This window comes from Aquarana catesbeiana, linkage group LG04, assembly GCF_042186555.1.
Source record: "Aquarana catesbeiana isolate 2022-GZ linkage group LG04, ASM4218655v1, whole genome shotgun sequence".
Taxonomy (NCBI): Eukaryota; Metazoa; Chordata; class Amphibia; order Anura; family Ranidae; genus Aquarana; species Aquarana catesbeiana.
In genome coordinates this window covers 643064113-643080907 of record NC_133327.1, presented here as the reverse complement: position 1 = coordinate 643080907, position 16795 = coordinate 643064113, and the positions used below count along the sequence as shown (strand labels likewise).

Sequence of the window (16795 nt, the reverse complement as noted above, 5' to 3'; positions counted from 1 at the left end):
GATGACCATAAATAGTGAAGTGTTTTTTGTGCAGCCAGTGGATGATTCACAGACTTAAATCTATTACTCACAAAGAATCTTAAGGCAAAATGCTATTTTTTTTTTTTATTGCAAAAGTCTTTTTCCCGAGATGATTTAATGTTCAGTGTAAAGAATGGCACAATGCAAGATTCATAGCTGCCAACACAAAACAATGGATATAATTGGTGCCGCTGGGTTTGTCTAAGACCTGTTATTTCATTTGCTAAGCAAAGAATCAAGAGTTAGATAAATCAATACTTTCTTCTCGATGGCATTAGAGGAACCTTCCATTTCAAAACAAATTTCAAAAAGTAGAAAGTCTCTATCATGGAGTAGAAGAGCTCCATTTACTGCTTAGTGTTTTTTTTTGGTCATTGCTATTCTTTGAAAGTCAACTGGCACAATGTAACATTTGGAGGCCCCAGATGTGTTTCTGTTTGCTGCTGGTCAGAACACCAAGATGATGGGAGATTTCTTTAAAGAAGGAACGTTTTTCCTTTGGGTTCCTTTTTATGAAAATATTTTTTTTAGTTTATAAAATGTTAACTATTTTTTGTATTTTTATATATAAAATCTTTGTTTAGATAATTAACATTTTACATATGGTACATCCATGACATGGGATTCACAGAGCACGATGAGAGCACAGCAGGAGTTGCTTCTTTTCAGTCACTCTATCTCTAAATCTTCAGAAGGAAACTTCTTATAGGAAGTTCAGACCAAAGGATGAGTCAGGTCATGGGCTTATTAAATCACAACATCATACCATAAAGTCATCAGTAGAAACAACGTTCAATGTTTTAGGACCGCACAGAGTCCCCTTCATCAAGCAGTTTGCTAAAACTAAGGTATTAAGCAACAAAAAATGAACAAATGGGCAAAAAAAGCATGACTACATTTTATGTTATGACCATGCATAGCTTGGGGCACCGCTTGAGACATACATCCAAAAAGTCTGATGACTCCTATTATTGGGTGCAGGTGGAAGAAAAAGCTTGTCCCAGCTCTATACAACTTCTAGAAAGAAAAGATCAAACTGCCACAAATCAGTACTGCCTGAGTGTGTCATAGTGAACACAACTTTAGCCTGGCTCCATCCAGGCCACCCCCTCCTGACAAATTTTGCCCCAACCACAGGGCCAAGTCATGAGGGTGACCTCCATGACTAAGCCCTGTGGGTAGGGTGAAACATGTCAGGGGGGTGGCCTGGATGAAGCCGTGTTGAAGCCATGTTTACTATCTCACACTCAGGCTGTGCTGGTATTCAGCTGTTTGATCTTTTCTTTCTGAATTTTATGTTATGTTGTTATGTTTGATCTGATGCAATATTATATGCACTGATTAACAATAAGCTCATCAAGCTTTGGAGAGCCACGTTATTAAAAAATGATCTGTATTTTTGCTTTGTGTGTTCCAGGGTTAGCTAAAAGATTATGCTGGATTTGAAGACCATAGGCAGATCTCTCATCTCTGGGTACAATGGGCAACTTTTAATACAAGATTTTACCACTTAAGGTGAATACTGTGAGTTTATCTTTTTTGTATGCTGGTCACAAAGCACATCCTTGGTTTAGCTTTAAATGCTTTAAATGGCATTCATTCTTATGGGCTACATACATCTTAAAAAAAGAGGTTTGGGAATAAAAAAACAAAAAACAATTATACTCACCTAGGTGGATGCACCAAGCTATCAAAGACTACTGATCGCTCAGTTCTTGGTCTTTATTGAGGAGAGAGCCAGTGACTGTCAGTCAGCGGCTCTCTGCTCTGCCCCTCTAGCGCTCACTGGAGCCCCGGGCTGTGAGGGGCAGGAGTGGCTGGCTTAGTGCCCCAGCGGCACTCTGAGACGCTGAGCCAGCTTCTTATCTGGGTGGATCCCAACCATAAAGTCGTGATCAATCCAGAGCCTGGACCGACTGAGTGACGTCAGCCGCCAGCAGAATTTAGCCCGCTGTCTGCTGAAAACGAGTCACAGGAGTGCAGAACTAAGTGCACTCCTGTGACCCACAGGAGAAGTAGAGCTAAAAAATCTTTGACCCTACTTCTACTTGATATTGTATTTTTTTTTTTATCACTGCATGTTTTAAAAACCTTCCTTCTGTGTAAAGCTTGCATAAAAGGAGGTCAGCCATTTCTGTCTATTACCTAGGCAAGCTATACATTGTACTTAGCAGTACTGTACAATGCCTTACTGTTAAACTCCTGTTAGTGCAAGTCTTTGGATCTGATTATAGAAAACAAACTTTCTGTGAGCTGAAATGTTTTATCTTCTGTCATGAACAAAATAATCTAACCACTGTCCATGATATACAGATAACCAGAAGAGGCAAGAGCACTTACAACTCCCTATACAAGATATAGAAGTCAAAATATGGAACAGTAAGCAAAAAATTTAAAAAACCTGACAAAAGTTGTTACAATAGTAGCCCTAAATGTGTACATATTGAAAATACACATTCATTTCCCTTTAAATAGTAAAGTATATATTCAGGGAAGGGGGGGCGGGAGTAAAGGCTGTAATTATTGGAAAGGCAAGGACATTTTCCTATTTGATCCACTGTATGATTGAGGGTTAATGCAACCAGTGGTAATAGTTTTTGTACAATCTGTATGGCATCAGCATGTTCCACAAAGTTTTACAATTTGGGGAACAAAATATACAAGGAAATCAAAGTTTTGACATAGAACAGAAAATGGGGTCAGTTTACAAAATTATCACTCCACTGAAAATAAATATTTGGAATATTGGTGGGCTCTTGACTTTCTACTGACTTCTGGTAACTCTTGTGCCCTGTACACACGGTCGAATTTTCCGATGGAAAATGTGTGATAGGACCCCGTTGTCGAAAATTCCGACCATGTGTGGGCTCCATCACACATTTTCCATAGGAATTTCCGACACACAAAGTTTGAGAGCTTGCTATAAAATTTTCCGACAGCAAAATCCGTTGTCGGAAATTCCGATCGTGTGTACACAAATCCGACGCACAAAGTGCCACGCATGCTCAAAATAAATTAAGAGATGAAAGCTATTGGCTACTGCCCCGTTTATAGTCCCGACGTACGTGTTTTACGTCACCGCGTTCAGAACGATCGGATTTTCCGTCAACTTTGTGTGACCGTGTGTATGCAAGACAAGTTTGAGCCAACATCCGTCGGAAAAAATCCATGGATTTTGTTGTCGGAATGTCCAATCAATGTCCGACCACGTGTATGGGGCATTGGAGTTATAAAGTTCAATCCTTTTCTTTATATCCGGATTCAACTAAAATCTTCTAAGCAAGGTGTATCCACAGACCCTTCCTATACTACCATGACAATGGGGTTGATTTACTAAAGTCAAATAGTGCACTCTGTTGCACTCTGCAAGGGCAATTGCTTCAGAGCTTAGTAAAGGAGGTGAAGCTTCACTTTGCAAAGAATACCTAATCACATGCAAGGAAAATAAAATAAAAATGCTTGCAGATGATTGGATGATGGAAGTCAGCAGGTCTTTCCCTCATTTAGTAATCTGTGGAGCAATTTGCAGAGTGCAACTTGTAATATACAGTCTTTTTCCCTTTAATAAATCAACCCCCATGCTTGGTCAGTTCAGCTGCTTTCAGTTTTGTCACCATTTCCTTCAATGCTTTACAGATTGGACTACAAGCATTCCTGCCAATGCACAGTGAATGGTACATTCTGCCACAATTAATACTGTAAAAGCAATAGGTGGAGCATGCACGGGAAGGTAATTCAAAGGGCTTACAGTGCGTAGTGTGTACAGTACTGGGATAAAAATTGTAAAAAGAGCATTTTAACAAAACAAATAATGCAAACCTTTATGCTTTTTTTGCTCTATAAATCTAAATATTATAAGTATAATATTATATAATAATTTTTTTCCCCCACTTTCTGTCTGATAAAATTGTTTAGAACCGGCATGGCCAGGTTTACATAACGCTATGAGATTTCTAAGGTCAAATGTCATTAGTATGGCCTTTTTGGCCGTTACTGTCTCCTCACTATTTTAATTATAAATAATTGCTGGATCATGCTAAAATAATCTGGAAAGAGCTGAGGTGTCAGTCTATTTACACTCAGATACCGAACATACATACAATTGTATACGGTCTTCAAACACAACACCCCAAATGTCACACACACACACACACACAGGAACAATGGATAACATTACAAACAAGATATATTCAAGTACTCTAGTTGTCAGTTACACAGACAAATGCGAATGAGACATGAAAATCAAATACACGCTGCTTCCACAGCACAATAAATTTTTGTTTGGTATCTGATAAAAAGCCACTTTGAGTCCCTGCAGAAGAAACTCTGTATTGCAATGCTGGGATGGACAGGGACTTCAGTAAAATATCACCGTAGAGAAATGTCACCATACATATATTTACACAAGATATACTAGTATATACAGTCTTTATAATAAGTTTTATTCTTGAATAGTGCTGTAGGAAAATATTTTTCAGGCACAGTGAGTCCCTGCTCCATAGAGCTTACAATCTAATATCTGGTGCCTGATGCACAAAGGTATAAAGTGACTCAACAAACTTCAAAGGACTGATATGAGACTTTAACAAATTGACATTGCTTAAATGATTCCTCAGCCGAGTTAGGAAATTTAGCTTCTTCCAAGTTGCCTTCAGAAGCAAGTTGTGTCTTGACAAGTTTACACAGTGTAATTATCAAAAGTCTGCCAAATATCCAATATTTTGGAACTAACTTTTCTAGTTGGCCATCAGTTATAGCCATCACTCACAAAATGATAGGTAGAATAATTCTGCTATCTGTTACACAGAAGAAGTCTCTAAGGGACCACTTGCATCTGTATACAGAAACTGAGTCATTACAAGAGAAAAACTGACCATGAGCATCAAGAAAATCAGATAGGAAATGTTTTTACATCTAAAAAGGGATAGAATACGTTTGTCCCTGATCCATAGACATCAGTTCAGTGATTGCTCATTTCAATATACTGTATGTTGGGAAGTAGAAATGAGGACATGAGGGAAAAGAGAAAAAGACATGGACAAAAAGAAGCAGGGTGGGAAGAAAAGGAAGAAGAAATGTAGGTAGGAAGGAAAAATGGATATCTCTTCATGGACATGGTCATCTTGGGCTCTGGTCCCCATTTGATTACCAAATCTAAAAAAGAAGCTTTCGCTGGTAGATCTTTGGTATTTTTTAATTGTTCTTCATCTGACACTAAAGAAAGACAAATACAAGTTGAAATAAATTAACAAAACAAAATTTAAAATAAAGGCAAATGGTAACCGTATATGTAGAAGACATGTTGAAAAAAAAAATGACATAAAAATATAGTCATGCCACTACTGTAAAGACCCAATGATCGGATATTGTAGGAACCCAGGTGTGGCAGATGTTGGAAAGTCGCTCAAGATGGCATATCACGCAATACGAGATCCGCTAATGGAAATCGTTATTCTGGCGGGAGACGAGAAAACAGAAAATGGTATTCTGGGGAGCAAAACAGCAGATGTCAGAGAAAAGCAATTCCATTGATTGAGAGCCAACGGGTAAAGCTTGTCTTCCCCAGTAAAAGGAAACCACTTGCCAAAGACAATAAGGCTCAACGTTTGTTGTGTCATCCTTCACATCCCTGAAGCGGCATCGGTCAGAGGAAACAATATATATATATAAAGGAGAACTTTCTTTTTCCCCCGCTTATTGTCTTACAATTTGTCACACTGTGTTGTCAGGTCAAATGCTTTATGTTGTGATTAATACCTTACAGTACTAGTTCCTATATTCTGTGCAAAACACATCTAGCATCCCTGAAAGTAAATTCTCTAGAACGATATATTATTATTATTGTCATAGGTCTACAAAGTGGAGTTAGTTTTACAGTTCCTTTTATGCTTTTTTATATACAATCACCAATCGGTTGGACTTTAAAGTGAAAAATAGCATTATGATCTTTTATGAGGTTTGGATGATAGACTATTTATATATATCTATAATATATTTTTAAAATGACAAATATAAACAGATCTTAAAGGGAAACTGAATAAGACATATACTGGGTGTACATTAAATCGGGGAACATAAGATATCAAAATATAAGTATCTGTTCAGAAAAGTAAATTAAATGCATCATAAAAATATAGCCTGAATGTCACAATATATTTCATTATAGTACCATTTCAACTGTTACGTTTAGTTGAAAGAAAAGATTGTAGATTTAGAGTTTTTTAAATGGTTAGGCAACTCAAACTTGATGTTTCAGGTAAAGCTGGATAGTGGAATCATCCACTAGAAATTTTCTAGCAAATGTATGTGTAAGGATGTTCACACAAAGTCACTACAAGACATGGGGTTGATTTACTAAAAACTAGAGAGTGCAAAATCTGCTGCAGGTCTTCATAGAAACCAATCCACTTCCACTTTTATTGTCAAAGCTTAAAGTGATACTGAAGTCTTTTTTTGTTGTTAAAAATAACAAACATGTTATACTTACCTGCTCTGTGCAGTGGTTTTGCACAGAGCAGCCCAGATCCTCCTCTTCTCGGGTCCCTTGCTGGCGCTCCTGGCCCCTCCCTCCTGTTGAGTGCCCCCACAGCAAGCAGCTTGCTATGGGGGCATCCAAGCTGAGCTGCAGCTCCCTGTGTCCATTCAGACATGGACCTCTGGCCCGGCCCTGCCCCCTTTCTCTCATTGGCTCACTGACTTTGATTGACAGCAGCGGGACCCAATGGTGCTTCGCTGCTATCCTGGACAGCCGAGTCTCTCGTGCAACATTGCTGGATCGAGATGGGGCTCAGGTATTAGGGTGTCTACTGCACACAGAAGGCGTAAAGGCAGAAGAATAAAAAACCTTCTGCCTCTTCAACCACTTTAATTGAACAAGCTGAAGTTAGAAGCTGATTGATTTCTATGCAGAGCCGCATCAGATTTTGCACTCCTTAGTTTTAGTAAATCAACCCCAGTGAGTTAATCTAGTCTCTTGCTATGTTCTCTGTAATATAAAACAAAACAGATATCCAACAAAGCAAGAACACCCTTATAATATCCTCAGCATTTGGGAAGGCTTGGCAGAGGACTCTTTGAATGTTTCACCAGGGGCAAGGGGTCTAAAGGTGGCTAACATTAACCGTTGAAGGTAATCAGCCATAAACCCTGAAATCCACTCAATACCCTGGTACTATTATAGTGCAGCAGAACCCATAAACACTAAACAGATGTTTTTACACAGTGGCTCATTTTTGCCCCTTCCTCTAAACACCCTCCCACTGTTCTAGAGGTTTATCCACATACTCACAACATCACCAGCCACTGGGATACAGCCCGTATCCCTGGTGCCCGGGCTCATGTTGTTAAAGGAAACCTGTAGTGAGAAAGAATGGAGGCAACAATTGCTGACCCCCATTTCTAAAAATACTGGCTCCCTAAGGCTGGGTTCACACTGAGCAGCTCACAGCAGGGGGGCCCAGTGTGTCTCCTTTCACCGTTTCAGGTCCGATCTCAGTGCGAATTTTGGGCTGAATTTGGACTTGAAACAGACCAGAAAACGCAAAGGACTCCTGTGCAATTCGTACTGGAGCCGCTCCGGAGATGTGTGAACTGGCTCCATAGAGAGCCGGTTGGAAATCTGACATTCAAATTGGATGCAAGGAAACCCGCATTCAATTCGCACTGGTGTGAACCCAGCCTAAACGCCATGCTGATCTAATTACTTTGTTACTTTAGAGAATTAAAGAAAGACAAAAAAGATGGTGGACAAAATAAAACGCAAAATTGGCAGATTAGATTTGGGAAACATAGGTTGTGTAAATGGCCAGCAGAGAAACTTTTGAATAGTACATGTGTGTCTATTCAGTGGCATAATTAAAAAGCAGCAGTAGTCAAAACTGCAACAGCTGCAACACTCAACCCTTGAGAATAGAATCTTACATATATAAATATGGGAATTAATGGTTACCCTTGCTGCCAGCAGAAGTGTAGTGAATACTTCACAGTAAATGGGTAATGTGCATGCCAAGATTCCTAGCTCTTGTGCAGTTCAATATGTGAAATTCTTGAATGAGGCAGCAAGAGGTTCAACCTACAATACTGTTTATACACAGGTGGAGCACACTATGAAAATACACACAGGCCCTTTGGGACTTGAGGGATAATACATATTAGATGTGGGACAGGATGGGACCTTCTCTGGTTGTCACAAAGACCTGAACACTTTCTATCTAGAGTATTGGACACCTATGTATATACACTAACGTGTCTGTACTTAGGCAGTATTTCAGGGGGGGGGGGATTTTAAAGGGTGCCTTGACTGAAAAAAGGTTAAAAAACACTGGTCTAAATCCATCTGTAAGAAAAATTTTGTGTACTATAGAGGAAACTGTAGGCTTTACTAATTGTGTTAACTAGAGCTGAATCTGTGGAATGATGGACTACCAACCTTCGACATGCATAAACAGCATCCTGAAGACATATATACTAAACAGGCAACAAGTGTCTATGATTCCCTGGTGACGGCAAGCAAAAATGACCAATAGGTCCAAGTGGATATAACAATACCTTATAGAAGGATTTAAGAACAACGTAAGTAATAAATATTATTTACAAAGTTGGTTATTTCACAGCCCTGTCTTATATTATTACATTTGTCAGAAAGGTGGAATTGGCCTTAAATTGATGACAACTTTAACATTGTTTTACAGAACCGAAGAAACATGAAACCAATGCAAAAGATAATGAAATGGCCATAATACAACCACCATGAGTATTGGAAGACTTATCACACAGCATGTATAGATGTGTACTCATTTACGGCATCGGCATGATTTCATAACTATCCAGGGAGTTAAATGGCTGTATTACTTGGGTTAACAAATGCAAATAGGTGTTATAAACAAAGGCATGCGTTCTGTGTGAAATGCAAGGGATATATTTCTTTCATCGCAAAATCTGTGGTAATCTTTTGCTAAGAGTGTCAGTGATGCCGTATGCTATTGCTGTCTTAGTTAATTCCTAGAGGTCAGAGTTTCCAAAAAAACACTCTTGACCTATTGGCTGAGCCAAGTACTAAGGTGCTAAGTGTTTTCATTTTTTCCAAAAAGTTTAAATATATGTCTACATAAACAGAAGGGACTCTATAAAAGACAAAAAAAATTTTAAGTTATGCTATTTTTGCTCTTAAACTGTATATAAACTGTTTAAAATGTTTTGTTTTTTTTTTTTTCTCAGTGTATAGTGAATAGTCAAGACCTCTGTTTTAGGTTTTAGTTTTTTTCTGTTTTTTTTTTTTGCTTTGTCCCATTAGAAATTTTTCTCCACTTCTTGTTCCAGGAACACATCAGAAAGCAAAAGCAGATCTCTCCAAAGCAAGGTGGGAAATCTTCCTAATGGCCCGTACACACGATCCGAGAATCGGACAACAGATCGTCCGTATTTCTTTGCATGCTAGTCACATAACGAAAGTGAAGAGTTTACTAAAGTGATGAAAATTCTCATAAAACAGAATTAAAAATGTGTTGTAGTGTATTTGTATTGTATTTTCGAACCACAACTGTACCGATTAAATGAAAATCGTACGATCTGGTATCGTACGAGAAAAAAATTTAGTGCTTCTCCGATCGGATAATGTCGGATGAACTGTTGCGATCGGCTCTCAAAAGTACTAATGACCAGATTATTGTACAATAGCTTTGAAAACTGAATTTTTTTCCTCAGATTTTCAGATTGTATGTATGGGCCATTAGACACCCCGTTTCACCCCACCTCCTATTCCTGTGATAACTTACCAGGAAAAATAGAGTGAGTTTCTCCAGTGGGGACATAAAAACCTGCCAGAGGGTCTAACCCTTCCACAATCTATTCAGATCAAAAAGAATGGCTTTACATACACTTTAAACGTTGCTGTGCATTTTAAGAATTCCTCATTATAAACATAAATGTTATCTATATATTGTGACATTCAGCAAATGGTTTTGCAAGCTCATTATAAAGGTAGCAGCTATGAAAGATGTCTGATACAGTCCTACCATCTTGCCCATTCCTCAAAGTGGACAAGAATTAAAATCAGTTACATAAGGCATGCTTTTGGGAAGAAATATCATAAAAGGAACTTCCCGTTTTTCTGATATAAAGGTGCAACAGGCCCCTCTCTTTTGCCTTTTCAATAATCGCCAGTGTCCCATATTCCAACTTAAATGACTGGAAAAATGCATTCTTTGTGTGCTGGCTCTTCTCCTGCACTCTGTTCCTGGGTCATCGTGATATGTGCAAAATTTCTTTGAGATAGAAACCACATAGAAACTGATATTTAGTAGACACAGGATAAAACTGGACCAACCAAATGTTTTCCACAGCCCACTTTCAGCTGCCACTGGAACAGGCGATTGGTAACAGTTCTTTAATCCCCAGGAACATGCTGGTCATCTATGGGTTAAAAACTTCCTAAAACAATCTTCCAATTAGAACTTAGAGTTCCAGGCAACTTGAAAACATTGACAAAGGGGCACATCCTTCCTGTAAAATTTTTGATATTTCTTAGGCAGTCTTAGCTGGATCCAAATATGTCCCTTTCCGACTCTGGAGACTGGGGCCTTGATATTTCAAAAATTTCATGGGGCGACTGGGAGCATCTTCTCGAAGCTAATATCCTTAGAATCTCAGCAAGCTGCTTTTCAATATTGATCATTTTCGAGTTCAAGGCTTTAATGTCTTCTTTTAACTCATGCTTCACCTCTAACACTGTAGCTTGGAGAGTCTGTTCTGGAATGGGATAAAAAGTGTGTTTAACCTCTGTCTGTACAGGACTTCGATCCTGGGGACTTCTAGTCTCCCCAACATTGTCTAAGCGTAAATCACTTTTTGTAATGCCACTGTCACATGAATCTGTCTTCTTTAAAGTAGCCTCCCCTGAGGGTTTAGTTCTGTCAGGCAGTATTTCCATAGACTCTGCCTTTGCCACTTTGTTCCAATCCTCCCCTTTCCCGCATGCATCTCTAAATCTGGCCCACCCTTTCCTTTTCACCAACTCCCCGGCCACTTTACCTCCAGCTATTTCCGATACTGGAGCATGTAGCTTGGCACGGTCTGACACTCCGGAGGTGGACGCTGCCTGGAATGATGTTGGCGTGGCAGGACTTTCTGTGACCGTAACCAGACTGGCTTTTATGGTGTTGCGTACAGAATGTTCCACCAAAATGTTGCCTTTCTCAATGTCGTTGGGATCTCTTCCCCTCTCGGCTGCAAGGCGGGCCTCTTTCTGCTGGCGGAACCTCTGAAACAGCCGCCTGACGGGATGGTCGGGTGGGAGGATCAATGGAGCTTCGTTTTTGCTTTTCATCCACTCTTCTTCCTCTCTTTTAACATCACTGATCTTCCGAAACACTATCTGAAAGTAAAAAAAGAGTCACAGTCACAAATATATTATTCATTCTTTATTATTTTCAATAAAAAGCATTTTCTGTTGATTTTAAAGAAAAAACAAAAGAAGGTGGAGTATAGTTTACCATCTTTAGACAGAAAAGAGTATGGACATGTCTAAAGCAACCTTTCTCAACCAGGGTTATGAGGAACCTTGGTGTTTCTACAGAGAGTTCTAGAGGTTCCTTGAACAATGAGAAATCTCTCTCAGACAAATAACCGCTGACACTAATTACCTATCTGTGAAGCCCAGTACATACAGGCTGAATGCTGTCCGACATTGGCCAGTTCAATTAAAAAATGGCCGACATTCGGCCTGTGTGTAAGGTTGGCCGGATTCTGTTGGACGAGCATGCTGGAAAACCAGCAGCCGACCGGCTCCCGATCAGCACTCTCAGCCAATGGTGGGGCTGTCCCCTGTCACAACATTTTAGCGGGGAAGATTGCTGTACTAATGTCGGATTGTTAGCACAGCGGCTCTGACCGGAGCTGACAGGTTTTTTTCGTTCAACCCAGGCTTAAGGAAGAGCATTTTCCCACTAACCACCAATGCAAGTGGAATTCTTCCCATTGACCGCCAATGAAAGTGGAATTCTTCTTCACACTGACCATCAATGTAAAGTAGCATTCTTCCAAATTAGCCCAGTAACTACCCTGGACTGTGCAGAGTGGCTAAAAATTAAGAACAAAGGTGGTCCTTCTCCCACTGTCCACCAATGCAAAGGGGTCCTTTACTGACTTCTAGTGCAAGGGGGGATTTTTTTATTTGCCCACCAATGTAGTGGGCAGGTTCTCCAGTGTCCACTAATGGGAACACTACAATGTTCACTGTCTGCATTTTTTTTATGGGCATTGTCATTTGTTCAACATTATTATTATTACTGAAAATAGCTATGCCGTATTCCTAAATCTTTTATTTATTCTTTTATTAAACCATTGAAAGTCTCTCTCTTTAGTATGTATGAAAGCATTTAAATCTAGCCAAACCTTGTAGTCACTTGGCAGAGCCCCAAAGCTGCAATCAAAGGCACTTTACACAACTGTTTTGCTTCCTGACATATTACTTTTAAAGAAACGGCTGACCTTCCTGTAAAAAAATGCTCATTTCCTGGCTGTGTATGGCTTCAATATGTTATGAATCAAAGCCTTGAAAAAATCTGCATCATTGACATCTGAACTCCTGATCTTCATAATTTTTCCAGGTCGGTGACTCAGAAAGTACTGAAGCCAGAGAATGACAGGCAGTTAACTATCATTTTCAGAAGAAGAGGATAGCAATAGCAGACTTCATGTTTCTTCATTACATGTATTCAATAGCCAACAACCAACAATTGTGTATACATTTACAAAAATGTTTTAAATTACATTTTCCTTTGTAAGGTTCGGCCATGATGAGTATCCTTTTCCTTACTTATACAGGACATAAACATGACTAGTCAGGAAAGCACGGGGAGGCAAACGTTTCTATTAGGAGATAGTGCTGAAGGTTTTATTTTGGTTTATTTCCCATGATGCTAAGGAAATGGTCATCTATGTCCACAATTAATGAGTTTGTGCTATTGTTAGATTACAATAGTAGAGTTATGTTTCCCACAAGGGGAATTTGTGAGATCAGACTCAGCAGTAATGTTATAGTCCCAATATTAGGTGGTTTAACCATTTGCCGACCTGCCGCTGTCATACTGTGGCAAGGTGGCACGATCCCGCAGCAAATCGCCGTAGGTGTACTTCAGCTCGGGAACTCACTTTTGTGGGCGTGCCCATTGGCCAGCGGGGGAGCCAATCAGCAGGTCCGGCAGACTCGATTTCCGCCGGCCATATGCACCCGGCGGTGACAGAATGGGGATCTGCCTGTGTACATTCACACAGAATGCAAGACTCGGCCCGGCGCTGCGTCATTGGATTTGATTGACAGCAGTGGGAGCCAATGGCTGTGCTGCTATCAATCTATTCAATCAAGAGCCGAGACAACGCGCAGAGAGGAAGAACGTGTCTCCGCCAAGAGAACGAACGGGCTCAGGTGAGTAAAACGGGGGGCAGGGGTCCGGTCACTGTCAGAAGCTTTTTCACCTTAATGCATAAGATGCATTAAGGTGAAAAAACACGAGGGTTTACAACCCCTTTAAAGGGGTTGTTAAGCCACTGTCATATCTTTATATAATCCTCTCTGTTTCCTAATCCTGTGTGCCCCTGTCTTTGTGTTTTATAAAAAAAAAAAAAATGTCTATACCTGATTTCAGAGCACCGCTCAGCACTCAAGTGACTGGCCGTCTTTCGATCTGACAGCTAGTGCGGGCGGTGCTGAAAATCCCTCGCTGACGTCAGAAGAGGAGGAGATGAGAGGCGGCCGGTCACGTGAGCGACAAGCGGCGCTCTGAAATCAGGTATAGACAGCATTTTTTTATGAAACACAGAGACAGGGGCACACAGGATTAAGAAACACACAGGAATATTTGACACATTAAAATTAGTTTCAGCAGCAGGAGGGGAAAGGGTGGACACTGTCACAAGCTATTATCTTCTCCCCCCCTTTTTAAATATAAAATGTTGATTTCACTTTTATCATCTTTTTTTTTTTTTTTTTTACATCACACTGCTACTCATCTCCTCAAGCCTCTTTTCAGAAGCTTCCTCTCTACATGAAGTCACTCCAGTGCACATCATTGCATTAAACCAGCTACCTCATAGTGGCGATGGTGAACCACGCCTGCATAATATGTGCCAAAAATGGCTGCATATGGTCCTCCCCAGGGGTGCATGTGACAGGCTGACAATTCAGGAGAACAAATAGAAGACAGTGACAGTATTGTCATCTTATAACAAGAAGTGCCTGGATATCTTTATGGTAGAAGCATCAGGTATTAATTCAATGAATATCACACATTTAAAAAAAGATTTACTTAAACCTTTGATATGACATTAACAGGTTAAAGATTCAGTCAAAGATTTGATTTATACTTTAACTGCCACCATACTGAGCTTAACTAACTTTCCTTTTACTCCTCTGCCCTCCATTTGACTGGTGGGAGCGAAGCATTGGCTCACTGTATAAGCTCCAAGTCGCAGAAAGCCAATACTGTGTAAAGTGCAGTTCCCCGGTCCCTGTTACGGTTATTCTTTGTGACAAAGAACTTACTTTATATTAATAAATGCACCTCTCCTACCCAATGAGTATTTTCTATTTACAGTAAATATATTCAGTAAAAAATATATGGGGAATAATCTGCACATCCAAAAGTTGCAGTCATTTTACATGCCTTTTATCCAGCTACATTTATGATCTGAGATTATCATCGTCTTCTAATTTGCATACAAATGATGTACGCAGGCCAGACCTCTCGCCTGTACTCATGTTAATGAAGTGATTAGGTCTCATTTACAGTACATAACCCTGGGGGAGAAGGCTGATTGACATCTTTCATCACTGCACGTCAAGTAGAGCCAACTGGCTGGGAATCCAGCACTTCCAGCATGTCACGGCAACCAGTGACTGTCAGGAAATGCTGAGACCTCTGGTTCTTTAGCATCAGAGGATTTAGAGAAAAGGGTATGCTGCAAATATGGCATGGAAGGAAAACTGCCTACAAACACTCAGGATGCAGCCAGTAGATTGAGAGCCAGCTGTTGAACAAATGGCTTAATAAAGGATCATGATATGAACATGCATGCTTTCACCTGTGAAGAGGTGCTCTCTATGGACATACCTGGTGTTGGTCTATACTGGGGACAAACAATAGCAATTGGCTGGGAAAAATCGAATGTTCTATTCCTCAGGAGACAAAAAGCATGCTGCTAAGGCTAGCTGTGAGGTCAGACGGGGCACCCATGGCCATCCAACAACGCAGCTAGCAAGGAGATGCCTGCTTTGATAGGAGACACTCTTCTCTGTCTCCACGTGATTGTCCGCTTTCCTGGAACATTTTAGCTGACAAGCCCTCTTCCCCCTGTACTCCTTGTCAGATGCTTGTCTCAGATCTGTCTCCTTGCTAACTGCACTGTTGGACAGCCTTGGACGGATGAGGGGTGTCCTGTCCAGCCTCACAGATAGCCTTAGACAGGACATAGGAAGATGGGACAAAGTATTGTATATACTCTGTCCCCTGGCAAACTAATAAGAATTAAATTGAGGCTTATTCTTTAGTCCCCCACCTCTGAGAAAGTACAGGCAGGGGATTCCAACAGCTGCTCACCTGTGTTACCAGCCCTGAGATTCCAACAGCTGCTCACCTGTGTTACCAGCCCTGAGATCCTTCCAGCTGCTCACCTGTGTTACCAGCCCTGAGATCCTTCCAGCTGCTCACCTGTGTTACCAGCCTTGAGATCCTTTCAGCTGCTCACCTGTATTACTAGCCTTGAGATTCCAACAGCTACTCACCTGGGTTGCCAACCCTGCAATCTCTCCAGCTGTTCACCTGTAATGCCAGACCTGGCCTGGACTTCACTGTGAGGCATGCTGTCTGTCAAGGTTAAGTGCAAGTAACTGCTTGTCTACTATACTGTTTAGAGTAGTGATTTTTCCCTAGTCTGTTCTATAGAGACTGCTGTGCTACCATCTACCACTCTAACTGAGCCACAGAGACATTGCTTTGAGGAGCTCCTGCTTGCACAACTTCATAGTCTGTTTTACATTGTTCTGTATTGTATGCATAGTCTGCCATTTGACCCTGTCTGCGTCGTTAATCATATTCTGCACCCATTTAATAAACTTCAAGTTACAGTTAGTTTCTGTCTGATCGTTTGACCAGTTATGCATCCTGTTACATATAGGTAACAGTATTTAACAAAACTATAGCCAGTGGCAGCCTGTCCATATGGGGTGCAGCCCCCTAATCCATGCTCCTGGCCCCTATTCTACATGCTGGGCGCAGGACGTATGGATTCCAAAGGTTTTTTTTTTTAAGTACTTGATTAGAGTCAGAGGCTCTAATTGGCTTTAAAAAAAATGTGGGCTTGGGGTGCAGAGCTATTGTCTTCCTGTTTCTCCTCCCAGGCCATTCAGGAAGCAACTCCTGAGATCCGATTGGCCAGGGAGTCTTAGGACTCCAATCGTGTCTCAGGACACACTGGACAATCATTGGTCAGGACACACTTCCTGTTCAGCCCAGGGGAGAACGGAGAGGAGAATGGCCCAGTTCTTCATTCCCCCTGCCTTCTATGTTAAGGTTAGTTTCTGTCACTGCCTTCTCGTCTGTTGTCCATCTCCCACGGGGGGGGGGGGGGGGTGTGATTGCGATGATCACCGCCTTCCCGTCCACTGTTTGTCTCCCGCGCGGGGGGGGGGGGGGTTGCTTGTTACGATCGCTGCCTTCCCCTCTGTCTGTCCGTCCGGGTAGGTGGATTTTGTTAGTTTGCCGCCCCCCCCCCCAAAATA

The 16795-nt window shown here is 40.9% G+C and overlaps 1 protein-coding gene across 1 annotated transcript in view; it reads right to left on the bottom strand.

Annotated features, from left to right (window-relative positions):
• Positions 1–5197: 5197 nt before the first annotated feature.
• KCNH1 (potassium voltage-gated channel subfamily H member 1) overlaps positions 5198–16795 on the bottom strand; it is a 535460-nt gene continuing 523862 nt past the window's right edge. The window contains exon 12 of the mRNA XM_073628425.1: positions 5198–11392. Within this exon, the coding sequence (XP_073484526.1) occupies positions 10553–11392 (840 nt within the window). The 3' untranslated portion in view covers positions 5198–10552. The remainder of the gene's footprint in view (positions 11393–16795) is intronic.